General features: G+C 44.2%; 1 protein-coding gene and 1 long non-coding RNA gene across 7 annotated transcripts; one reads left to right on the forward strand and one right to left on the reverse strand.

The window, feature by feature from the left end:
• Positions 1-23: 23 nt before the first annotated feature.
• Positions 24-21,824, forward strand: dvl1a (dishevelled segment polarity protein 1a). Of its 4 annotated transcripts, none has more exons than XM_034536833.1 (15): positions 24-494; positions 5,442-5,511; positions 7,739-7,860; positions 10,423-10,541; positions 13,966-14,104; positions 14,708-14,801; positions 14,933-15,002; positions 15,120-15,259; positions 16,210-16,286; positions 16,822-16,889; positions 17,071-17,202; positions 17,284-17,418; positions 17,903-18,070; positions 18,190-18,405; positions 20,521-21,824. In XM_034536833.1, exons 1-15 carry the CDS (start codon positions 325-327, stop codon positions 21,123-21,125), a joined length of 2,325 nt encoding a protein of 774 aa, XP_034392724.1. In that variant the 5' UTR covers positions 24-324; the 3' UTR covers positions 21,126-21,824. The 4 variants fall into 4 exon arrangements, with proteins under 4 accessions (XP_034392724.1, XP_034392725.1, XP_034392723.1 ...); XM_034536834.1 differs by having other exon boundaries at positions 17,071-17,148; XM_034536832.1 differs by having other exon boundaries at positions 17,071-17,418.
• On the reverse strand, positions 18,646-26,341 carry LOC117733300. Of its 3 annotated transcripts, none has more exons than XR_004609714.1 (5): positions 24,633-26,341; positions 23,454-24,507; positions 22,702-22,748; positions 22,169-22,428; positions 18,646-19,127 (listed from the first exon to the last, which is right to left on the reverse strand). It is a non-coding gene; the product is annotated as an uncharacterized LOC117733300 (long non-coding RNA). The 3 variants fall into 3 exon arrangements; XR_004609713.1 differs by lacking the exon at positions 18,646-19,127 and having other exon boundaries at positions 21,925-22,428; positions 24,633-24,735; positions 25,396-26,341; XR_004609712.1 differs by lacking the exon at positions 18,646-19,127 and having other exon boundaries at positions 21,925-22,428.
• Between the last annotated feature and the right edge of the window lie 2 nt (positions 26,342-26,343).

Here is a 26,343-nt window from a genome sequence, read left to right on the forward strand (position 1 = left end):
AGCTTGTGAAAAAAATAGCAATATTCCCAACTCCATATCGCAAGGATGTGGACTGTCCCTTCCTGTTTTAGTGCCGAGAGAGCCACCGTACCGTCTCGCGCTGGAGCAGGAATACAGGCTCTCATAACGCGATTATGTCGGGATTCGGGCTGTGTTCGTCTAACACACGGAACGGGCTCTTCCGTCGCGGGCTGTACCGGTTTATGTTTTAGGGAATGCGGTTATGTTATTCTCCGGGTAGCTGGTAACAGAGCAGGCCTGTTTATTGCGCTGCCAACCCTTGTTCCTTTCCTGTGTCAATGATTGTCCTCCCCTCACTCTCTCATGGCGGAGACTAAAATAATATATCACATAGACGAGGAGGAGACTCCTTATCTGGTCAAACTGTCCGTTTCTCCGGAGAAAGTCACCTTAGCGGATTTTAAAAATGTCCTCAACAACCGACCGGTCAACAGCTACAAATTCTTCTTCAAATCGATGGACCAGGATTTTGGGTAAGTGCAGCCACCATTATTATTATTAGCCCCTTTTCGTCTAGCTCTCTCGCTATTTATTATTGCTGTTCGCGGCGCGCGCGCCTGTGTGTGTGTGTGTAAATGTATATATATATATTTTTTTTAAACACGCTTATTACAGGTCACGGTAGGCAACATCAGGCGGTGTACCGTCGTTACATGTGTGCCGTGCCTGTGTCCACGCGCCTGGCACCTGCTCATTATGACTGTGCTGTGCGCAGTGGAGGAGACACGCGAGTGTTTGAAGTGATACCAGATCCGTCCAGAGCCCTAATGACGCAGCCCTGCACGCGCTACACCGAGCCAGACCCCTTGGCCCCCGTTATTAATGTCGACATATTAACCCACATTGGTGTCCATGTATGAACAATGTAAATGTGAGGGCGGTGTTGACAAAGCGTCCACATGTTCGAGGACTCGGGTTACACATTGTCTTGTTTTGTTTTCGCTTTCGCCCGGTTAGTGTGTGGGGGGGTCAGGATGGGAAAAGAGCACCATTTAAAGATTTAAAGATATATATTGTATTCACATCCGCCTATGATAGGCCAGGAAGTTGTCTTTCATCACACACACACGCACATGCACACACAATGGTCTGCAGTTGAATCTCCAGGGAACATGGCCACTGCAAGCCAGTCATTGTGACTATAAGATATGCAATCATGTAAACCCCCCCTTTTGCATTTAATTGCCCCAAAGGAGGGACATCTGTCAAAAGATACTACATCCTCATCACATTTTTGTTTTTTCTAACGAATATAGTATTGTATACCGCACTATTACAGTAATGTGTGTTTGTTTACATGTAGTTTAAAAAATGCAAAGTGAATATATTTGTATGTCTGTTCGGTCATGTGTTGTATAATATGCCGTATTGTCATTTATCGTCGTCGGGAGCAAGATAAATGAAGTGAACGATTCAACCTACACTCGCATTTGAACCCCTGATTACTGTATGTTTTAGCATTAGTTTATGGTACAAAATGGAATATTTCAGAACACGTTACATGTCATGCAAATGAATGAAGTAGTCTCAGTAGAATGTGTCTTTACTGTACATCATTTTATTATTTTCCATGGTGAATATTATTATACACCAGAAAGCCACAGGAGCTGCTTCCTTTATCCACTGGATTCCGGACCTTACGGATAATAACAAATTCCCTCCTTTTGTTTTCTCGCTGCCCCCTCTCTTTGTAATCCCATCCCGATGCCGTAGCAGGTCTCCAAAGCTCTTCAGTCCTCTTGGTCTGCGAGATCTACTCGTATCCGGCCTCCGCTGAGGATGACATATTTGTGTCGGTGCCCATTTCTCATTCCAGTCTGACCAGTCATACATGAGACGACAAACATGAATACAGCTCTGTAGTCCCAAACTCGATTGGAGGAAATGCGGAGGCAGGCAGTGTCTGCGGAGCCCAACGTCATACATTTCCACTGCGGCCTGACCTTGTGGGGGAAACTGGCTCTTCCTGGTGGCAGGCTGGGTTCAGTGCGCCCCCCCCCCCAGCCCCGGCTTCCTGCCTCTGTTGCACTGCAGGCCGGGGCTGCTCACTGGGCCTCAGGTGATCGACAAGCAGATTATGGAAACAAACAAAAGCATGTTTGCCTTCTCCGCATAGAGACGAGGCTCTGCGTTGCGGAACTCCTGCATGTGCATCAAGAACGCAATGTTGCGTTACGTCGCAAATTGGACATTGTCAAATGACTCGTGTTCTCGCACGGAGCTGTCATGCACAGTTTATAAAGGCGTCTCCATAAAGCATTCCGGCCTTTGAGTTGAGGCTGAATATTCAGGCTCGGTGAGGTGCCGTATGGCACTGGCACAGTATGGAAGCGAAACCAGTCAAAGGCACGGAGGATAGCAGCACTTTGTGGTAGCCGTTCTGGCTGCACTGCGCACACACACAGACAGTGAAGGCTGCCGGAGAATTAGCAAGGGAGGAATAAGACTGCTGAGCAGAGAGGGGAAAAACATCAAATCCCTTGCAGTTATAGACTGTGTTTGAAATGTAAATGAGCAGTCAGCGCAAGGTCCTCTGTAGTAGACCCCATGCTGCGCCGGGGAAAAAAAACCCCAGCCTTTCTCTTCTGGGATTGCTGAACTACATTTGTGCTGGCAACATCGGCTCTCTAAGCAATGGCCACACCAATTTGATAAACGGGCGTTTGCCCCCCAAAAAACGCCTCGGCTTACCGCAGTAAACATGTCATTGCAGTTCCCCCGTGGAATCGCATGGAATACATGTAAGCATAGGGCCGTGGCCATTTCTAGTCACACAACAGACCACAGCGAATTAGAAGACGGACGTTTCTTTGTGCAGATTTCATATCTCGGCCCCCTCCACACGTAACATTCATTCAGTTATCAATATTCATAAGACGTGAAGCGTATTGAGGCAGTGGGGTTTTCAAGCAAACCCACTTTTTCTTGGGAGACTTCAGAGGATATGGAGTTTTTGTGGTGAGCGGGTTTGAGACCTCACTAATAATGCAAGTCACAGAGGCACTCTGGAGCCGAGGAAGCAGCCAAGCCGAAGCTCTGAAAGAAACAGTCGTGTTTGTTTGTGCCTTTTAGAAAATGGGGGTCTTTCTTCTGCTGAGGTAGGGGTGCTAAGCCCCTGTCGTCAGAGGACACGCATCGGCAGCTTGCTGCACAAATGCACCTCCGCCTCACCTCGCTGTTTGAGGATAGTGATAGATTTCGATGGTTGTGCCGCATTTGTGTGCCAATCGCAGCTTTGACAACACGACTCTTACTGTTATGTTGATTACGCATGCACTTGTCAGATATTAACATTATGGTTTGGAAATGGACCTAAAACCACCAGAACTTTGTTATTATGATGCTGTGAAAATCCCACAACCACAGTATTAAATATAGCATCAACAGTAAGCACGCTTTTATTAACAAATCTCTGGGTGGTTACAGTTTAGTTTAGCCGTACACTATGTCAGACTCTGTTTCATGTTGAAGTCAATCTATGTACAATCTTGTTTGATTACAAATATTTTGCTTCCCTGTTTATAGTATCATAAGCATCAGCCCACCAAAGTCCTTGGACTGCTGCTCGCTGTTGGCCGGCTTCTCCGGCCCCTGGTTTCTGGTTGTGGCAGTAACTACCCAGCCCTCTGTCTCTCAGAGTATAAACAAACACGTCTAATCTTCCCCAGCTACACAAATATCTCCAGTAGTGGAATATTCAGCCATCGCCAGGATAGATCTTGTATCATTATCCTGTAAAATCTGTTAAGACCTATAAGCTGTCAGCTCTAATAAGTCAGATCTGTGACAGCAGCCCACACCAGACATATGCTCATCTAAACCGGGGTGAGTGTGTGTGTGTGTGTGTGTGTGTGTGTGTGTGTCTGTACTTGTTAAGTGCTCAGGCTGGAACCAACACTTCTCCTGATATCAGAATGCAAACCGAAAAGAATGCAGGCCATGCGTATTTTACTGCATGATGAAGACGTCATCTGTTTTGATTGGAATTGTTTCTTGTTTTTTCTGGTTTCAGCTTTTTTTTTTGTCACAGACAGACATATGTTAACAATATTTATTTTGCATTCTTTGACAAACCTTAAAAATACAGTTAGACGCGCAAGTGGACCATTAAACCTTATTCCCGTCAGACATTAGAAATGCTGATGTTTTATGTGTCTGGGCCACTCCCACATCCTCACAAGTCACCTTACAGCTGGTCATGCAGCTTGAGAGGGAGGATGCGGACACTTCCTACCTAACAAGCAGCCGGCGCAGTCAGCCGTCGCCTCCCTCCCTCTTCCTCCCTGAGGTGGAAACGGGCCACAGCGGCAGAGTCTGCGTCCGACAGTTCCAGCCACAAGGCTACGTTATCTCTGTCCACCACTCCCAGTGATACAGCTCCCACTGCTCCCACAGCAGCAGCAGCAGCAGCAGCAGTGCACACAACAACACAACCAGCTTGGCTAATCATTTCAGTAGCAGGGAAGTTCTGGCAAACAAGAAGTGTGTGTGTGTGTGGTGGTGGTGGTGGTGGTGGTGGGGGGGCGCTGTCAGAGACACCCCTGCATAAAATCTTCCTAGGCCTTCTTGCTGCTCTCAAGTCGTGCCTCTCCCTTTTCATGTACCGTGTTCATAGCCAAGAAGCTAATGTGAGATCCCCACAGAGGCCGACCATTTCTGGAAAGAATTCAGAGCAAAAAAAACAAAACAAACAATGTGCACACAGGGGGTTATAATGGAAACTGGTAAATACAAACGGGTGCTTTAGCCACGTGTGTGTGTGTGTGTGTGTGAGGTGCTCATCTCATGGTCCCCTTGGCTAGTAGCTCCAGGCTTGATTTATGGGACATAAGCCTAGCAGGTGTGGTGACTAGTTGCTGCTGAACTGTGTCCCAGCAGGTCAAAGAGTAACTCTGGGGTATTTACAGCCAAAGATGAACACGCTAAGGGAGGTTCACACACTAGATCACTCTATTAATACACACTCCTGTGCCTCAACGCCCTCTGAGAGATCTGTCTGTCTATCTATCTATCTCCCTATCACTTAATCCCACCTGTGCAGGTTACTATTAGACCCATTCACGACAGATTTATGGCCCTGTCCTTGCCAGTTTGACCGGCCCTCATCACATTAATGTGCTTAGTGTCACCGTAGAGACGGACAGCCATGACGTTCGTAAATCAATAACTAAGAGACTCAGACTGAGAGTGTCATCGCTGCTGCTGCTGCTCATTGAGCTCATCCGTGCTATCAAGGGTGCAAAGCTGGTTGAAAGCCGCGTGGAAAATGCGACCGACAAAGCGCGAACGTCTCTCTCGATGTATCAACCAGGCCTGCGAAGGGGGAAGTGTCTCCAGACTGTACATTGTGTTGTTGAGCTGACTCAGTGTCCTTCTCCTGGTCGTTTCGCCTGACTGCATCTGTCTGCCTGTTCCCATAGGGTTGTCAAAGAAGAGATTTCCGATGACAACGCCAAGCTGCCCTGCTTCAACGGGCGAGTAGTGTCCTGGGTAAGTGAGATAGATGGGGCGGCCATGCTGCTCCGCTCTCCTGGGGGTGTGCGGCCTCGGCTCTCGGCAAAGATATATGCGGAGCACTCGTGTATCGTGTAAATGTGGTTTAGTAACGCCTCCACAGCCTTTTGAACGCTCTTCCCCTTGATCTCACTGTTCAGCCGTATTGTATAGGTGTGGGTGATTCCATTATATATTTAACTTCGCCACTGTTACAAAATACAATATGAGTTTGACTGCTAAAACCAGGAATATCGTACCATCTGGTGTAAGCCATCCGATGGTCACTTACTCCATTGACTTCAGTAGCTTTATAGTGATTTGTAATCATGGAAGATAAACGGTGCCGTGAGCCCGAGTTCGCCTACGGGGACAATAAAGTATGATGGACCAGATAAATCAAATCAATCAATCATGTTAGAGGAGGATTTAGATCTGAATCATTGCTCCGTCTTATAGAGCAGAAGACACAGGTTGGAGCTCTGGCTTTAAATACGAATGGAAGACTAAGAGCAAGCATGTATTAATTAGTTTGACATGCTTAATCCACTTTGCAGCTTTTTTCAGTATAACAGTATTGTACTTTATGGATCTCTGTGGGAAAATGAATTAGTTATTTTTCTACAGGCAGGTCAGAGGTCAGAATCAGGGGCACGTGGTGGCTATAGAGTCATTAAAGACGGTCTGGCTCAATATCACTTACTCAGTGTCAATACAGTATTAACAACAGGACCGGAAGCCTGTAATTAAATGGGGTCTCACTACACCACGCTGCTCAACAACCAGTCTTCATGACTCAATCCCATTTGATTTACCAGAATTACTCCATACATCATGCAAGTGGCGCACAATCTTCTTTAAACCAAGACCCCCCCCCCCCCTTTCATAAACTGATTTATTTCACGGCACCACCCTTTTACTTTTCATAGATGTTTATGACATTTTAATTCATGCAATTAACTAATTTAATACATTTCACTTATTTTGCACCAAAAGTTCCCACCACATGACATTGTTTCATGACCTTATATGAGCAACCTGCAGTGCAATTAGCATCTGTATGCTGTGATATAAACCGTGAGTTTCTTTAGGGTATATTTGCAGTGGCAAATCTTTACATCACTCTCTCAGACAAGCTGCGGCATATCTGCATTCTTAGTAACGGGGCTTTAGCAAAGATCCTTTTTTTCTTCTGTTTATATATTATGTTAAAAGCAGACACTGAAAAATGTAAATGAACACCTGTCAAGATACCCTTTAACCTTAGGGCACTACTTAGGTACACTACTACATCTCAAGGTTCGTAAATTTAGAACTGATTCATGTTTTAAAACAAATTGTTACCAATTCCCACTGCAAGCAGACTAGAGAAATCTGAGAAATATTATTTTTGTTTATGTGTCCTGATTTATTTTGCGAATGCATACTATGTAAAGTGCAGGGATGCAGTTACATTCATGAAGTCCCATCAGGTCATCCACAACCTCAACATGGAAGAATCCCAATGAGCTCCATACATTTGGGAAAAAGAGGGTACTGGTATCAGATCAGGAATTTATTATTAAGAGAGAAAAAGGCCCATCAGGGTACCCCGATTAGGAGGGAGGTGTTTTTCCTTAATGTGAGAACAGTAAGAACATATCTTTATCAAGCAGTTTTCTTAAAAACTGGAACACCGGGGACCAGGGTGCTCGTTCTTTCAGAACGCAGCAGGTGGGGATGGAAAATGTGGAAATTCTAGCCGTCTTTGAATTGGAGCAAATGGAAAGTATCCCACAGGGTTCATATAAGAATCTAGTGACTCCAAAGTAACAATTCATACATTATAATAATCATAGTCCATACACTTGAGGGCTGCCTGTTTTTAACTTCCATTATTGTGGCTCAGATGAAAGGAAAGTAGCCACATCTACGGGTCATTGTACATCATCCTTTGTACTGACACTCATCAGAGTAAAAGCAGTGTGGCGCTTTCAAGTTTCGATGTCGTTTGCCGTGTTTCTCAAGTTGTTTACGCGCCGTCATCTCGATGGCCTCTTTGCAGCATCTCGCCTGTCCTCACGCTTGAGCATCGCTGTTTGTTTCTGTCTTTTAAGGTTGTTTTTGATCTTCTCTCTCCTCTCGCCTATATATCGTTCAACAGAATATTTATTATTATTATTGTTTTTTTCAGAGCATGAACATGTCTTGTCTTTAACGAATCTTTCCAACTTCCCTCTCTCAGTTGGTCCTGGCAGAGAGTGGCCACTCTGACGGAGGGTCTCAGTGCACAGAGAGCCATCCAGAGCTGCCCCCTCCTCTCGAGAGAACAGGGGGCATCGGAGACTCACGGCCCCCCTCTTTCCAGTAAGTAGGCTGATTACTGCCCATCACGTATGCACAATTTCACACACACATCCGACAAGCAGACCGATGTATTCAAGCACGCCGTCCTGTGCACCGGGTGACCTTTTTATTTCACGCCGTGCCATCAGAGAGGTGTTGTCATCGCAGGCTCGTATGGGAGCTGTAGGTGCTCTGCATGCCTGTGTGTGGGAATATGGCATGAAGTATGTGCTCAAGCTTCAAGTGTGGGAACATGCACCGGGGTGTGCGGATTTCACTCACAAGTGTGTGCATTCCCTCCCGCCCACTCGACCGTGGAATAAGGCGCTCATCGATGTAAACATGATGTGTACGCCCACCAGTGCGGACGATTCTTGAAATAGCCTTCGCAACATAAATATCTTCAGGCAAATACTGGCACTCAGTGAGGCCCATTATGTTCAGTCACTCAGAGCAGTCAAACACACTCGGCTAATGAAGGTGCACGTGGCCGAAAAAAACGCGCTAAAAAGCTCAGAAATGGGGGTTTTCCCCGACAGCCTGGTGACTATCACCTGAGCCCAGACTTTGACTTCAGACTGCCAGGACAGAGGATCTCACTGCACTTGCTAAGGAGAAGGTCCCATGCTAAATATAGCGAAAAGGGCTAGGGGCAGTGGGGGCGGAGGGTTGTTGCCTTTACAGCGCTAGAGCAAGATGGCTGAGGCTCTATATTGAGAACATGTAATCTGTCATGTCTCAGTGTATCTCTTTATCCAGTGTTTGACATCTCAGCTCGCTTTTGCCCTCTATGGGCTGTCCCCTGCTGTTTGGCTGTCAGCCGGCCTGATGATTTTATTGTTCCCGGTCAGCATTCGCCAGGACTACCGCCACCTTGTGGAGCAAGACGTCAGCGTGTCGGCCCCCCTTACCCCATGTCATATCCCCCCCCCCCCCCCCCTGCACTCTCAATTTCTTTTCCCCTCTTTGAGTCAGACAGGCAGGCCTTTCTCTCAGAGAACCAGCGTGGTGGTGAATTCCCTACAGCCAACCTCTCTTTCTGAAATTAATCCAGTCTTTCCACCCTTTATCTCTCTCTGTACATAGCGAGAATATTATCACCACTTCATTTTCTCTTGTGCTTTATTCATGCGCTTCATGTGTTTGTCGGCGTGAATGGCTCTATTTGATGTGCACACAGAATAGGTGTTTTGGGCTGAGAATGCACACGACTGATGTGCTTCTGCCTGGTAATCCGGATTAACGGACATTAAAAGCCACCGTCTCTATTTCCCAAGAGGGAAGGGGTGGCGATAGGCAGCGGAGAGGGGGGGGCCAGGGCAGGTCGGTGGTGGTGGTGGTGGTGGTGGTGGTGGTGGTGGGGGGGGGGGGGGGGGGGGGGGGGGTTGAAAGGAGGTGGCATTCGTTCACAGCTGCAGCGTAGCGCCTTGGATAATCTCCCCCGGATCAGCAGACCTGCCGCCAGCCTGACAGACAGCCAGTCACCACCACATCAATCAGTACACTGCTGCCCGTTCGCGACCGATAGAAATGCATTCCCGACTATGCATCTGCGGTGATATTTGCATGCATGCACTGACCTGTGTAGGTGAAGCCCGGCCCAGCTGCACCCATTAGTACCTCCGTAGCAGAAGCGTGTAAGCATGCCTCATTGAGCACTGTGTCCCGCTGAGTGAACACAGCAGACGCAGTTGTCTGCTTTTTAATATGCAGATTGATCATTCACACACCACCAGTGAGGAGCGTGAGGACTTTGGAAACCATTGCAGGGGGATGTCTGTGTTTTGTGCCTTTTTTGTAAGATCTGTTTGTACACTATGAATACGACACCATTTGTAAATGAGCCATTCGAGCGTGCATGGACGCATGCCTGTGCCGGCGTGACAGTGTGATTATTTATGCAGGTGTAAAGTCCACGCCTAAGTGTGTGTGACAGACTGACAGGGGTTGAGTAGAGTTCTCACCGGCTTTAGGTTCCCTCGGTGCCTGCGTGGGTCCCTTAACCCTGGAGCCCGAGGCCACAGAGTCTCCAGCCCTCAATCTGCCCTCCAGCCAGAACCCCTAGACTCCTCCCAGACCCCAAGTGCACACGCCATCTTATTGCTCAGCCCACACCTGATCTACCACTTCTCGCTTTTTTTTTTTTTTTTATGCAATCTGTCATTCTCCTCTCTCCGTCTCTCTCTCCCGATCATGCTCCAGGCACCATCTGGGCTTTCAATAGGTCTCATTAATGCCGGCATTGTCCAGAATGGCTCCCTCTCAGGGTATCTGGTCATTAATGACACTTAGTGAAAAACACATCACATACCACAGAACAATGAAACTGCTATTTTGGCCTGAGGGATTGAATTTGAAACAGTGTAATAATATGAGTTGCATATTCCCCTGAGGCAGAATGGCAGGCGAACAGATATCATAACAGACAGAAGTATATTGTGGCTGGGGATTATGTTCAGAAGCGTTGGTCGCACAATGGCGAGATAATTCATTTGAACGACTTTCTGTGAGGGAGACGGAGTGCGTGCGTGTTTTGTACCGCATTATGAATCTGACTGAAGTTTTCCGATGTGTGTATTGCAGTGCCAACGCGGTGAGCAGTCGCGATGGCCTGGACACCGAGACGGGAACGGAGTCTCTCCTGAGCCACCGCAGAGAGCGAGAGAGAGAGCGAGCACGGAGGAGAGCGAGAGAAACCGAGCGTGAGTACTATCGGCCAGGAACAGATGGATCCCAAAAAATGCAATTATCTTGTCATTTTGTCGTTATTGCTTTTCAATGTTTTTCCAACTCAACACTTAACTTCCTTTAAAAAAAAAAAAAAAGAATTTGACAGACGGCCGACATGTATGAAAAGAGGCCCTGAGGGGTCACATGGTGTGTATTGAACTTGCTATGTGAGACCAAGAAACACAGAGATTAAATTTCTCGGAAAAGTGATTAACGTTTGGGGTGAATAAGTTCACTAAATGTCAAAACTGTCTTTCCCAGTGGTTGCCTTGTGTTTCCTGTGGCTCAGGTTTATGGTCAGTGGCTGTTTTCCACTCGCTAGTCACACTCCAGTCTTGTACAATGATTATACCCTGTCAGAAGACACCCGTCTTTGGGGAAATATCACAGGAAAGTATTTTGCAACTATTGGTAGAGAAATATAAATGCAACCATCTACAGTCTACCTGGACAATAAAGTGTTAGATTCTTGCTTTTAAAAAGCCCCGAGAGATATTATCAAGAGAGAAGCCGTCGGCTTTATTGTTTTGACCTTCGACTGCAGTGCTTTCTATTAAAATCGCTCATTTAGGAGAAGGACGGCTTTCCTTCTGCTCCTTCAAACAAGCTGCTCTGCTTTACAGACTCAATGTTTTTAATACGAGAGAGTGCCATCACACGCCCGCACTGTCCACACCAGAGACGAGGTGGAGTGTACTGGTGAGGAGATGTGAGGTGTCGGCCCAAGACTATTCCAGTTCTTCCCATACAAATATTTTTGCAGAATTCGCTGTTAGCTTCTGGTGCTCACAGTTTGCTGTTGCTTTTGACTTGCAGCGAAGCCGGTCGTCTCTCCGTCTCTCTTCCCCTGGTCCTCACTTCACAGCAACCCCTCTATTTGCATCCTGCGCTCATTACGCAATCCGCAGCGCGGCGTGCGGCATCATGTGACTGTCTCGCATTCTGAAAGCAGATTCAACTTGATCCTTTGCAGGATAAGCACACAGTCGTATGACTCGACTCGACCTCGAGGCATATTGTTTGACGCTCTCCGTGTCAGATCCACACGGCTGCGAACTTCCAACTGCACATCTGTTGTTTTTCTGGCTGATGAACTTTGCATCTGTCCTCAAATCACCCCCCACACACACACACACACACACACACACACACACACACACACACACACACACACACACACACACACACACACACACACACACACACACACACACACACACACACCCACCCCCCTCCGTGGTTACTGACCTAAAAAGATCCAGCAAGCATGAAGCCGTATAATGAAGTTCCTTTTGTGTGTGTTAGCTCAGTGGTTGCTGTCTTAGTCACACGGCCTGGTTGTACAGGAGGAGCCGGTAGCCACACCTCTTTACTTTGCAGCCTGCAGCATCAGCAGGAATTCCCCCTGACACCTTATACACACACGCTTCAAGTGGTTGTGTCTCGGTGTGTGAATGCGGATGTTTGACAATGATTGGTGAAAGTGGGCAGCTCCGGTAAACACATCCCTCCTCATTCTCTGTGTGTGCAGCAATCGAATATTTTAGCCGGGTGAACAGGTGTTGAAGTTATGGGATATGATCTGTTCCAATGCCGCCAGGTGCTCTGCGCCCTTAACCTGTTGTAAGACATGACTCTTAATGTTCAGTTGTTACATTGTAGCAGAGAACATTAAATACCTTGACAAAGAAGGAGGGGGAAAAAAGCATCGTCATTTCATGAAGTATAATGCTGTTCAGCACTGCTGGGATTTCAGGGTTGAGGTCAAAGAAGACATGGCTAAGCCAATGCACTTATGCTTGTATCAAAGTATTACCATAAAGCAAAAAAAAAAAAAAACATCTGGTGAAGCGTTAGGAAACGTTTGTTAAAATGATGTCCGGTGATGAGATGCTGCTTAAAAGCACACGGGTTTATAATAACATAATGGGGGTTTTCACACGCGATGAGACAGGACAGCACATCGTCTCAAATCCCATATCATCTTTGTTTTGGAGGATACCATCATCTGATTGGTCACACACAGATTAGCAGTCATTCTATAGTGGCGTGCCATAGGAGGGAGGAGGGAGGCAATACTTTGTCCTGACTCTCGGCTCAGTTTCTCTGTGCGTCGGACGAAGGCACACTGTCGGCTACGGTGAGAGGGATTTGTTGCGTTATGTCTGATAATGGAATTTGATTGATTTGAGTGTGTTATATTATACATTTCATTTTGAGGTTAGTTTAATGCATTTTCTTTCCGAAAACGTAATGGGGTAGGAAAAGTGCTCTGGTTGTGCAATACGAAGTTAATTGTTACTTATTTTGAGCTTTTTGACGTTACTGTTAACCCACTTAATTGTCACACATTGACTTTATCTTGTGCATTGTTTATTGATTTAGGGATCATAATTAATTGAAATTAAATTATCTATGATTTTTTACAATCAAAAAAAGTCCTAAAAGTGAGTCACTCGCTCTTCCCAGAGGACCTTCGTGCTCACTCCCTATTTGTTGCTGCCTTTGTTGTAGAGAAGCTGTGAAGCCCATCAGCAGCCAGCTGGTGGGCAAAGACCGTCTGGGGCTCAGGCTGAGTTTTGGAGAACGGCGAGCACAGACGGAGCAGAGCACAAAGACACAGATTTCAGTCTGGCTCGGTGAACCTGCACTCTTGTTTTTTTGTTTTTTTTTGTGTGTGTGTTTGTTTTCTCCGGTGTGGCCGATCATCTGAGCGTGGGAGGAAATACGGTTGTGTGATCCTGACAGCGGATGTCACGTCCCTCTGCTGATTGAGTGCTTATGTGCAGTAGCTCGGCTTTCATAGCGGCACCCTCCGGGGGTTGGAGACAGCGATGGGATCAACCGCATTACAGGAATGTTTCGTTTGCTTTCGGCCGATACGGTGGCTGCCACGCCCTCTTCGCCTCACGAGACCTTTTCGAACAATCCGCTGTCACCCTGAGACAGCGCCGCCTCACTGGCAATGTACGTATGGAGATGGCCTGGGGGGGTTAAGTACACTCCTGGGAATTGTGAGAGTACAGTGAGGCTCCTCCAATAGGCATGCATCTCAAGTGGCTGTATCAATGTTTCAACTTTGTATGATTATTCCTACCTTTTTCAATATCGTACTAAAGCCGAAGTAATTGATGCTTTATTCCATTCACTCGCCGGTACTGTCTGAAATCCAAGTTCTGCTTTTTTTGTAGTTGCTATTCAATATTTCTCAAATCTTCCATAGGTATCAAAGATGAAAAGCTCCTCACTGTTTAACTACGATATTTTCTTTCCTATTCTGCCACTCTTACTACCACCGTCTTTCCTGGTCTCTCCCTCTCGTTCCTGATCTGACCCCGCGACGAGCAGCATGACCTCCCGTCTGACTCACTGCCACTCTGCTCTTTCCCTCTCCAGTCCCTCGCATCAACGGTCACTCGAAATCGGAGCGCACCGCCAGGGACTCGGCCATGGGCTACGACAGCGCCTCGGTGATGAGCAGCGAGTTGGAGTCCAGCTCATTCGTTGACAGTGAGGAAGACGAGGATGCGAGCAGGTAACGTACTACTTCACATCAAAACTCGTTCTGCTCTATCCAGACACTCGGATCAGGAGCTGCTGTTTGATTCTGAAACAAAATATATATTATTCATAAAAATAGTAATAAAAGTAATACAATCAGAAAAAGAGAAACACCTTAAAATACAATATATGTATTTGTATATGTGTGTATATACAGATATACATATATTGTATACACATATATATATACACATATACATATCTTGTATACATATATATATATATCTATATATACACACACATATATATATATATACACGCATATATATATATATATATATATAAAAATATACATACATACGTACACACACACATTAAAAAGGCTAGCATTAGCATATATTTGGCATTTTTTTAATTTTAAATATTTAATCAATTTCAAAAATAGTTCCTAGTTTTTATTTCAACGTATTGATTAATGAACTAATCGTGTCTGCTTGTCGTGGATGTTTCTGTGTCAGCTCTTTTCTGTACAGCCCCCATAGTAGATGCAGTCCCCACTAATACGTTGTGCCTCTTTCTTCCTCTCCATATTACTGCTATACACTGACTATTTCCTCTGTCTTCTTCTGCGTTTCAGGCTCAGTGGCTCCACAGAACAAAGTTCTTCTTCACAGCTGATGCGCAGACACAAGCGCCGCCGACGGAGGCACAAAGTGGCCAAAATAGACCGGGTGAGCCCCTCGAAGACACGTCACTGTTCCTGGTTTAAATTGACATTAAGTATAAGAAATAGATGAGAGGGCTGATTGATATTGACTTTATGCCACGTTGACAGTCTCTGCTTTATCCTCTTCCTTTCCAGTCTTCATCCTTCAGCAGTATCACAGACTCCACTATGAGCCTCAACATCATCACCGTCACGCTCAACATGGGTAAACCTGACACTTCCATAACTAGGATTTCATTTTAGATGTTTTAATGTACAAGCATGGCTATAATAATGTTTTTTCAGACCTAATACTGTGTGTTCCCTTCTTTCTCCCTGACAGAGAAATACAACTTTCTAGGTATCAGTATTGTTGGTCAGAGTAATGACCGAGGAGACGGCGGCATCTACATTGGCTCCATAATGAAAGGAGGCGCAGTGGCTGCTGATGGGAGAATAGAACCTGGAGATATGCTCCTCCAGGTACTTTTGCAGATGTACTTCCAATACTACAACATATTATTGAACATTTAGCATTTTTGGGATGAATATCAGTGTTTTTGGAGTAATGAAAAGACCTCTTTGTCGAGAAAAGTAAAGTTAATTTAGTTTATTTAGTCCAATATCACACATTTGCCTCATTGGACAACCTCTGTCAAACAAAAATAATAACAATGATAGAATAGACAATTCACATCAAACAAAGGATACATCATACATGAACATATATGAAGAAAATGGATCCAGGAGGATGTCAAGCAGCTTCCAGGTGTTGCCAAACAGCTGGAGACACACACAACCTCCACTCCACCATGTAACTTGGAATGAGGATGACCGGCTATATAAACACACAAGAAGCAAAACTGACATTGTTCACACAGAGAGGAGAATGAGAGAGAAGAGGAGAGGAGAGGAGAGGAGAGGAGAGGAGAGGAGAGGAGAGGAGAGAGAGGCGAGGAGAGAAGAGAAGAGAGAGGCGAGGCTGACCCAGATCCAGATCCAACATGTGGAATGAGAAGAGAGGGAGACAGTCTGAAGCTAAACGTGACACATGAAGATATGACTGTACAGTGTTTCTGTCTGAGGTTTCGTGGCCCATTAAGAACCACAGTGGTACATTTACTTCCGTCACGAGGCTCTTTTGTAGAAGTTGCTGTTAATGCCTCTCTTTTGATCTCTGCGCGGCAGAGCTCTAGAGCTCTACAGCTACTCCCTCTATAAAACACGTACGACGTTCACAGTATAGGTTTTGTTATGCCTGTGTATCCCATAGAGAGCAGTCTGGAGGCCCAAGAGCACCGCAGAGATTAATGTGCACAGTACAAGTGCATAAACACTTGTTTAGCCCTCCACAGAGCTTCAAAATAATAATTCATGGAAACACGTTGAACAATTTATGTGACGAGTTATACATGTTGTTGTCTTCCAATTAGGTGAATGACGTAAACTTTGAGAACATGAGCAACGACGACGCAGTGAGGATCCTCAGAGAGATCGTTTCCAAAACTGGGTGAGAAAATACGACTTGATGTGATTCTTTAACTCTGCTGCAGAAGGTTATCACATTGAGAGCAGAATTATTGTTTTACGCTGCAGACTAACACGTTAATCTCATAGGGTGATGTTTGGGTATTCAAAGGATTTAAAGAATTAAAGGAATCCCTATTGAGAAAGAATCATGAGTGTAAAATGCAAGCAAATCCCTCCAGCTTATCCATTGTTGCCAAAACTTTTCCAACACCCTTTGTGACTTTTTTGGATGCATCTGCATCACTCGCCTGCTGTTTGTACAAGTTTAGAGCACACTTTTTATTGTACACACTAATATAGATTATCATATGTGTCAGTTTGTGACTTGAGTACTTTCCAACCTCAGTGACTTGATCTCTGAGCTGATGATTGAACCAGTCGAACCAATAAATATAGAGCGTAAACCGTTCAGTCATTTTCTGCTGTATTATTTGGCACAATCGAGCTTTGCTCCGATGTATTTGGTCTTTAAAAGACATTTATTTAACCCGATTCTCTATTTGCTTTGTCTCCAGTCCGATCAGTCTTACTGTGGCCAAATGTTGGGACCCGTCTCCACGAAGTTACTTCACCATCCCTCGAGGTAAGACGGACACGAGCACTGCGTCGCTATCACGTGGACACACTTCTAACCACCAGAGCAAATTGATATCATAACGAATGTTTTTATTACATCTGGAGCAATATATACTGATGTCTCTAAGGAGGTTTGACAAGCTGTATCTTTTATCAACGTTGCCGTTGTCTGGTTTTAATTTGTTCAGCTGAGCCAGTGAGACCCATTGACCCAGCAGCCTGGATTTCACACACCACCGCCCTGACGGGACCTTACCCCCACTATGGTAAAAACAACCAACCGCCACCTCCAACACACTCTATGAAGCATCCATTCTGTGGTAATTATGATAACCTTACAACATTTAAACAATTGGAAAGTTCCGTTTGTCAATATTTCTCTTACTCCTCTCCCATGCCAGAGTTTGATGACTTGCCTCTGTCTGCAAGTAAAACAGACATGGCAACCATCGTCAAGGTGATGCAGTTGCCCGACTCTGGCCTAGAGATTCGAGACAGGATGTGGTTGAAGATCACCATCACCAACGCTGTCATTGGTGAGAAAAGCTGAGCTGTGCAAACCTTGTAGACTAAGTTTTAATTACTGTAAATAATACTTCTAAGTCGGAGGAATACACAGACCGGCGTTGTTTGCATACTTCTCTGATCATTGGTTCAAGTAACTCTTTAAAATAACACAGAAATGATTGTGTTTGTTTTCCTTTTCCTTAAGAGCTCAACGTTGCATTTTAAAAATGTAAAGCATGTTTCTGAAAATGTAAAAAGTCTGAAATCAAATACCAGCTTTCCTCCAAATCCATCAAGTCATTTCTTCAAGCAGTTTATTGTTCCTAAGTACAAGAAATAACATCGGCATTGCGCTTCATTTTCAAAAGTCTTTCTAAAAAACAAAATCAAATCAATGTCCGAGGTCTGAAAAAATCATGCGTGTTGAGTATCTTTTAGCATCTGTTCAACACATGAGTGCAGCAGCCTACATGTGTGTGTGTGTGTGTGTGTGTGTGTGTGTTGCTGTGTCAGGTGCTGACGTGGTGGACTGGCTTTACTCCAGAGTCGAAGGATTCAAGGACCGGCGGGATGCCAGGAAGTACGCGAGCAGTCTGCTGAAACACGGCTACCTGAGACACACCGTCAACAAGATCACCTTCTCCGAGCAGTGCTACTATACCTTCGGAGACCTCTGCCAAAGTACAGCCACTTCCACCAGTGTATCAATAATGCAACTACATGTACATGTTTTATTTGTTCACGGAAAACAATTGAGCTAAACCTGTGTCCCTTTCTGGCTCTGCTCTATTTCCAATAAGACATGGCATCGCTCAATATAAACGAGGGATCCAGCGGCGGAGGCTCGGAGCAAGACACTCTGGCACCGCTCCCTCCCACCAGCAACCCCTGGCCCCTGGGCGGGCAGCCATTCCCCTACCCTCCTTTTCCCTCCGCGCCCCCCAGCTTCCCCCCAGGATACTCAGACCCGTGCCACAGTTTCCACAGTGGGAGCGCAGGCAGCCAGCACAGCGAGGGTGAGCAATGAAAAGGGGGTGTAGAAACGGGGCCTCTTGAGTTTTCCCCCCATCAGGCTTACTTTAATTAACATGATAATTGGACTCAACATGCAACATGACATTTTCCCTAATTCTTGACATATGATGTCAGTATTAACAAGTGTCTGACTCATGAATCATATATATATATATATATATATATATATATATATATATATATATATATATATATATATATATATATATACATATATATATATATATATGTGTATACTAAAACGCGTCCTGTATTGTGAAGGTCAATCATGAGCATCTTGAGTCATGCAGCGGACAGCTCTGCAGTACTGGGTGTGTACACGCGAAACAATCTGATCTACCATGATTTACAAATCACCAGCTTGAACTGATCCATGCCGAGGCCATCCCTCATCAGTTCTGGATTGATCTTTTGTTTCATTTCGAATCGGAACGTGATATTGATTTGTGTTGCTTCTGCATGTTTTTTGGGGGTTTTTTTTGGATGTCCGCATCGAGGGAGAGTGGAGAACCAGGGGGGGGTGCACACGGCTGCGATAGCGTGTTTGTCTTACATTTCAAACCGGGCAGTCCAGACTGATATAAGAAAGCTGCATGTTACCATCTATCAAGTCTCATTTTCATTGTTTTGAGCGATCCATCCAGACATCGTCATGTCTTGCTCTCCGCCGGCTGTCACTCAGTTGAGTTGGTTTATCTGCAACCTTTGAGACGTGGAGGGAAAGAGATCACAAATAAGATAAGAATAGTCTTTTTTTTATGCAGTTGTGCTTCTTTTGGCACTCCCAAACAAATGCTCATGGGTAATTATGTGTTTGCAAAAAAAAAAAAGTGTATGTGTTCGTTTTTTGCAATTTTGAGGAGCAATATCTCCATAGCGTGAATTATTTTGGGATGGCAAGGAAAAGATTAAGAACAGCCATGGGTGTAATATTAGGTATAGCCACCAGGGACAGATGCACATAGTGCGGGAAGGCCTGGGAGGTGTGTGTAATTCTATTGTTCCCTCTGTTTCTGCTGGGCAACGGTAGACTGAAGGAAGAGGTAGTCCCAGGACACTGGGGGAACCGGTAAGCCTGCTAACCCCCCTCTCCTCCTTTGCTGCACTCTTTCTATCTCATCGTTCATCCTATTCTTTTCCTCCTCTCTTCCTCTTGTGCTCAACATTCTCCACCTATCACACTGTGGTTTTTGAGGTGTTTTTTATTTTTGTTTGCCTGTGTGTGACTCTCCCGACTCTCCATTCTCCCTCTCTGCACCTCTGGGCATGCATTCACACTGTGCTGGGAGGTGCGTGATGCAGGATGATCACTGAGGCTTGTGCAATCATTCTCACAGATAGGGGGCGATCATGCACCACTTTACCCAGTACTGTCGGGCTCATTGCGGAAGGGTTGGTGTGGAATGTTTGATTTTGCAACAACGTGGTACACCTCTTTCAGTGTGACGCCAGTAGTGTGCAGGAACAGCATTGAGACCTACTTTTAAAACATTACTGATAAGTGAATATAATAACTTTCTTAAACACATATGCCGTGCTATTCTGTATAATCCACTAAGTGCTCCGTGGTGGTGTCTCTCTGATTCAGGTGTATCATGTTTTCATTTACAATCTGTGAATGTGTTGTTGTTTGTATGGATATTAGATGAAGCCCAGGGCTTTAGTTGCTGCAGGTGGAACGTGGGAAAGAAACCTTTGTGATAATGCTGTTTGGCCTTTACTTGGGACTCTTGCAAGATTGCATAAAAAAAAAAAATGAAAAAGATCTTGTCACACCTTAAAAAAAAAAAGCGCAGTAAAGAATTTAATATCATCATTTCATTTCACTGTGTAGTGCTCAAGAGAAGATGTTTCTCTCGATGACGTGTCATGTGATGTATAATGTCCGTTGCAGCACATGAAGGCTAAATTAAGCTTCATATTAGACTGTATTTTCTTTAATGTGTGACGTTCTGCCCCGGTGTTTATCAGTAGATAAATCTGCTGTAGCTGACGGGTTGGAGCTGCTGACCGCTACTATTACTGTAGATTAAGTTACTTGTCCTGTAGAAGGTTAGGGCTAAAATGTCTACTTTTTTCTTCTTCCCCCACAACAGGAAGCCGAAGCAGCGGATCCAACCCCAGCGCAGGCAAAGGTAGACGCTCCTCTCCACAGGAGAAGGGTCAAAGGTCAACATGCAGCGAATCAGAGCCCCGCGTTCGTGGAGGGAGGCGTGGCGAAAGGTCCGCCAGCCAAATGAGCCATCACAGCCACGCCGTCTCCGGCCACAGCCACGCCGTCTCCGGCCACAGCCACGCCGTCTCCGGTCACAGCCACGCCGTCTCCGGCCACAGCCACGCCTCCTCCGGCCACAGCCACGCCCGATCAAGTCTCAGCCACAGTCAGTCGCACAGGAGTCACTCTCACTCACAGAACAGCCACCCGTCCTTCACCTACAGCCACGCCCCCTTCACCCAGCCGGGGCCGGGCTCATGTGCCCACAGCGAGCGGAGCCATGCCTCCTCCTACGGCCCCCCAGGCTTGCCTCCCCCTTATTGTCTGGCCCGTCTGGCCCCCAAGACCTCGGTCAGCAGCAGCACGCCCCCCGGAGCCCCTCCTGGGAGAGAGTTAGCGTCCGTTCCTCCTGAGCTCACCGCCAGTCGCCAGTCCTTCCAGCACGCTATGGGCAATCCCTGCGAGTTCTTTGTTGACATCATGTGACAGGACAGTGCCTTCAAAAGCCCTATCAAGCACAAAACTAATTCTCCTCGGAAACCCACTCAGTCCTTTCTCTCCTCCCTCTCGATCTTGTTTGCCTTTGACCATCTCGTCTCTAAGTTCAGAAAGAAGACACTTGCTTACTCTACCTAACCTCCCCCTCCTGCTAGGTGTCGATCCTTCTGAGGTCCGAGCAAAGGAATACAGGCAGCAAGAGCACAACAAGAGGGAGCCCCCCCACACACACACACACACACACCCTCTGTGGCTGAAAACCCTCTTTTGTATTGACTTGAAGTGTACAGTTTGTGAAACGTGAGTGGTATTCGATGTGGTGATTCTTTCAATCGGCCACGCTGACATTCTCGGGAGCGTGTACTCCACCTGGGATATTTTCTCCTCTGCAAGACCTTAAAGCTGCTGGGCCTGGATCTCAATCCCCCAGACCCAGGCCGACACCTACAGCCCCGCCGCACTTCGTAACATTTTCTTTGGGCCCCCGAGAACTTGTAATCGCTTTCCTGACTCAAATTTAGCACGTTCCACCAAACCTCCGGCGTCGCCACCGGTTTATTTAAGCTCTTACCTGCCAACTACTAAAACAGCTAACCTGGATCAGTTCACTTTATAAGGGAGGCTCTGTAGCCAGCCATTGGTTTAACTATAGGCTGCATATTGCATGACTGTCTCAACTGCTTTAAAGAAAAGAAATGTACTAATACATTTTGTTTAAAGTATTACCGTTATTGGGCTGGGGAGAAGGTTAACTCTTGCCAATGTTCTAAAGGAAGAATCCGTACACTGGATGATTTTTTTTTTTTGTGATGTTATTTATGTGATCATGTTGCGTTAACGGTGTCATACTTTGTCTACTAAGGCTGACTGACAGACAATCAGACATCACCCTTTTGTGAATCGGCGGTCAGTTTCCGCCGTCCTAGCTGTGCTTTGTCGAATGTATCATTATTCCTGTTAGTGATTGAAGCCCCCACGACATTCATGCCACTTTGGTTTGAAGACATTTTTAAGTAAGCGAATCAACTTACAAAACAGGATTGCAAACAGTGGACGCGCACCACAAACTCAAAGTGTTGACGGGAGCGGAACCCGGCTCGGTTTGTCTCCTCCGTGAAAAAAAGTCAGTGCGATCAAAGCCAAAGCCTCACAATGCGTCTTCTTGATGTCGGAGCTGTCTGTGATGATTACCATCTGACACGTCTCACAACTTCAATGTGACTTCAAGGGGGAATCCTGGCGTTCAGATTCTGATCACCTTGCAGAATAAAGGCACACTCCTTGTATCTACCTAAGATCCAGTTACAAGAGGGGAAACGACACACAGATATTAGTTTTAAATGAGCACTTTTCCATTTTGTCTCTCCCTCCCTTTAGTATGAAACACTGTTTGCAATCAAAAGCTTTCTCTTTGATTTTGTTTCTTTACAAAAAAAAAAGGAAAAAAAGAATAAATTGTACATAGAAATTTATTATATATATAAATAAAAAAATATATATGTTCAAAATGATGTCTACATTTCCCAATGATGATCCCCCCTGGACGGTAAGTGAAACTGCTCACCTTTAAAATATACCTTTCTCTTCTTTCTTTTTTTCCTAGTAGGAACACTAGAGGGAGACATTCAATGTGTCATTTAGTTCTATCTTTATTTAAAAGGGACCATGTACAGTTAACACATAAATGTCACTTTGTGATGCACTGTACCAGATTGTAGTTATGCAGCTAATTTGCATCTGTAGTCTCTTGACAGACCATAAAAAGCATAAAACAATAGCAAACGGTACAGAGACACAATACAACAGTATATTTGGTAAGAAGAACACACAATGCGAAGCTACAGTACAGCATATTAAAAGTAAGTAATACAAACTATTATAAGTAATAAAAAACATTAAAAGTAAGTAATACAAACTATTAAAAGTAAGTAATACGAGCCATAATAATTTTGCTCAATGAATACAGCGCTGACCAGCTTTACTTTATTTATTTATTCCTACGAGCCCCACTTAAATTCTTAAGTTTGATATATAAAATAATATTAATAATTGCCCATTTGAATTACGTACACACATTTTTTAAAAAAAGAAGAAAATTGACACAATCGAGGAGGTTCCCTCACACTTGTCGTCAAGTAGACATCTACAACAAAGAAGTTACTGTAAGAGGCGAGATATGATCACAACTCTAAATGCGTTACCCGCACAACCTTTAAGAGACACTTAACAGTCAACACCCCTGAGTGGAACTTCTCAGCAGCCTGTACTTTCCCAGTGGGCTGACGCTACTCTCAAAAAGCTCTAACGTACACTCACCCCACATAGACCCCCACTTTCTGCCCGACCGGCCAACCTCTTTGAAGACATGACTGCTGCTGTTGTTTCAAGTGACGCCACACAGGGGAGGAAGTGTTATAAGACGTTTGTCAGGAAGGAAGTGATGGTAGAACCTTTTAATAACGTCCTCGCATGCAGAGGTAGATTTTAAAAAGTACCCCTACGAAAGAAGCAGCCCTTAGAGGAACACGCTGCATGATATTTAGAATATGGAGCAATATGTGAAATTAAAATGTAGTTTCAACACATGAGATAGTTGCAGTATGACTATCACTTTGGCTGATGTCAGCCTATACATGCAAGTACACACACACTCAAAAACTATTTTCCCAAAACTGCATGTTAATTGAGCTTCTGAGGTCTACTTTGCTTCATAGCTGAATCTTGAAGGGTAAAGTGTGGGAGGAGTGTGGGAGGATGCGTCGGCGGACGAGCTGCTGACTCGTGATGTCACAGTGGTGTAATGTGCGTATGCCCCGAGGGTAGGCAAGCCATAGTAGGTTGAAAATGATGCATTAGAATGTCAAAGTATCATGATTATGATGTGCTAAAGAAATAATAATGGGGGTATTGCCTTTTGTTATTTGAGTGAATTGAAGCCAAGTATGAGGATAAGATCTACCATGCTCACATGACCTTGAGGGGATGTACATCATCTATCATCTCATCATTAGTCAGCAACTTTCCTGTTTCCTGTCCAAAGGTCAACGCACTTACTGGAGGAAAACCCCCACTATGGACTTGTTTTGGAATGGACACGCCACTAATCATAAACTACAGCTACTCTTTAAATTCATAAATAACCTTTTGAAAACCCCACTTTTCCTTAAGGACAATGAAATGCTGCAGCTCTTCCTGCTTCCAACTCCTCACTGACGCTCGAGAAACATCTCGTGCAGATGCTAAATGGAGCCGTGTGTATCAGAAGCCGGAGGGCACAACTACGTGTTGGCATTCGACAGCCTGGGAATGGGAACAGGATGGGCTACTATCCTCGTTTCAGTTTCCTCCAGGGGACACTTTGCCGTGGTTTCTGTCATAGGGAATTAAAAGCATTAATCACCAGACATAATAATGATAATAATAATAATAATAATAATAGGTGAATATAGCAAAGAGGGGGATTTTCTTTCATTTTTCATTAACTTGTGAGCTCACATGTTTAGTCTAGCGTGACTCATCAGCATCAAACCTTCTGGTGACGGAACGATACCCCGAGACAATGACCACAAGCCGCTCCTCACAGTGGCATCAGCTCTCGCTGTGTTTCATTAAACAGTGAATATGAAACATCAAAGTCAATAAAAGTACAGTTACTTTCACTTTTGGTACAGGTACAATAAGTAAAACTATTATTGTACAAAAATGGTGAGACTGAAAACACATCAAAGCAGTTACCAAACCAGACATTTGGCCTCTGAAGACAAGGAAACTTCTAAAAAAACTTGATAAAATGGTCAAAACTGACGACAATCATAACAAGACCATGCTGTAATTTTGGGCACTTATTGGCCACAGAAAAGAAGCTGGTCCTACTAATATGACCTGTCATAAAGAATATCATAGTATGCCATCAAACACGTCAAAGACATGAACATCGTATAGAATAGTGTGTCAGGAAAATGCGTAGTATGACATAAAAGTAACAAAAATGTCCTTCTATGGTATGACATAAAAATGATGTAAAAAGTCATAGTACTGCGTGACATAAAAAATATGATAACATAACATTTCATAGTATAGTTTGCAATAAAAATGTATAAATAAAGTCTTAGCATGCCTTAAAAAGTCCTAAAAAATATGATTCATTGATTGAAGTATTAACTGCTAAAATGTCGTAGAGTAGTTTGTGGAAAAAAGTCATGAAAAGTTCGTGGTATATTAAGTCTGTTAAGTGTAAAATAGTCATAAATAGTCTTACCATATTATCCTGAAAAAGTCACAGTCTATTATTTTAAAAAGTCTGAGTAAAGTAAGTTAAAAAAGTCATATAAAGTCAAGAATCTAAAGATCATAGTATAACATTTCGAAAAATGGAATATCCATGATAGGATATATGTTGCAAAATATGATAAAAGACATAGTATAGTATGTTGAAAAATTTAAAAGTATGGTATGTCATAATAATTGAAAGGATAGAATGTTGAAATATGTCATCAAAAAGTAATTCTATAATACGTTGGTTTTGACATGAAGTACTTGTATAGTATGTGTGATTTTATGAAAAAAATTAAACAATCGAAAAGTCATGGTATAGAATGTTGAAAGATGTCCTCTAAAAGTTATACTATAGTATGTCGAAAAAAGACAAGGTTATTTTATAGAATTCTGAAAATGAATTCATAGTAATTCATAATATCATATGTTGAAAAAGGTCATAAAAAGCCACAGTATAGAAACATTACTGAAACATTCAGAATGCATAGGGTATACATACATATACATCTTGATAAAAAGAGGCAAAGCATAATAAGACATTTGCCAAAATAATAGTTTTCATGCCAAAAAAAGTAAATAAATATTCATAGCCTTATAAGTAAAAGTAAAATATCGTAAGTTGTAAAATGTAAAAGGAAATATACTAGTACAGTATCTCATCAAAAGTAATGTTATAGCATGCTTTTAAGTAATTAGTATGCCACAAAGGAAATAGAAGAATACAAGTAACATGATAGTATGTCATAACTAATCATATAAAATATCATAATATAGCATGCCTTTAAACATTATTTACTCACAACAAATGTCATTGTATTAGTGTGCAATAAAAAGTAATCACACTGTCAAAGTATAGTATTTCATAAAAAATGTTTGAGTCATACAACATTCTTGAAGACACGCCCCTGACTATGAATAGCAGCTCAGCTGG

This window comes from Cyclopterus lumpus, chromosome 7 (genome assembly GCF_009769545.1).
Source record: "Cyclopterus lumpus isolate fCycLum1 chromosome 7, fCycLum1.pri, whole genome shotgun sequence".
NCBI lineage: Eukaryota > Metazoa > Chordata > Actinopteri > Perciformes > Cyclopteridae > Cyclopterus > Cyclopterus lumpus.

Excerpts from the sequence above, each read along its gene's own strand:
- dvl1a (XM_034536832.1), top strand. The coding sequence starts at position 325 with ATGGCGGAGACTAAAATAATATATCACATAGACGAGGAGGAGACTCCT. Across the intron at positions 15,003-15,119 it reads CACCGTCACGCTCAACATGG|AGAAATACAACTTTCTAGGT; the intron begins GTAAACCTGACA and ends TCTCCCTGACAG. Across the intron at positions 15,260-16,209 it reads CTGGAGATATGCTCCTCCAG|GTGAATGACGTAAACTTTGA; the intron begins GTACTTTTGCAG and ends TCTTCCAATTAG.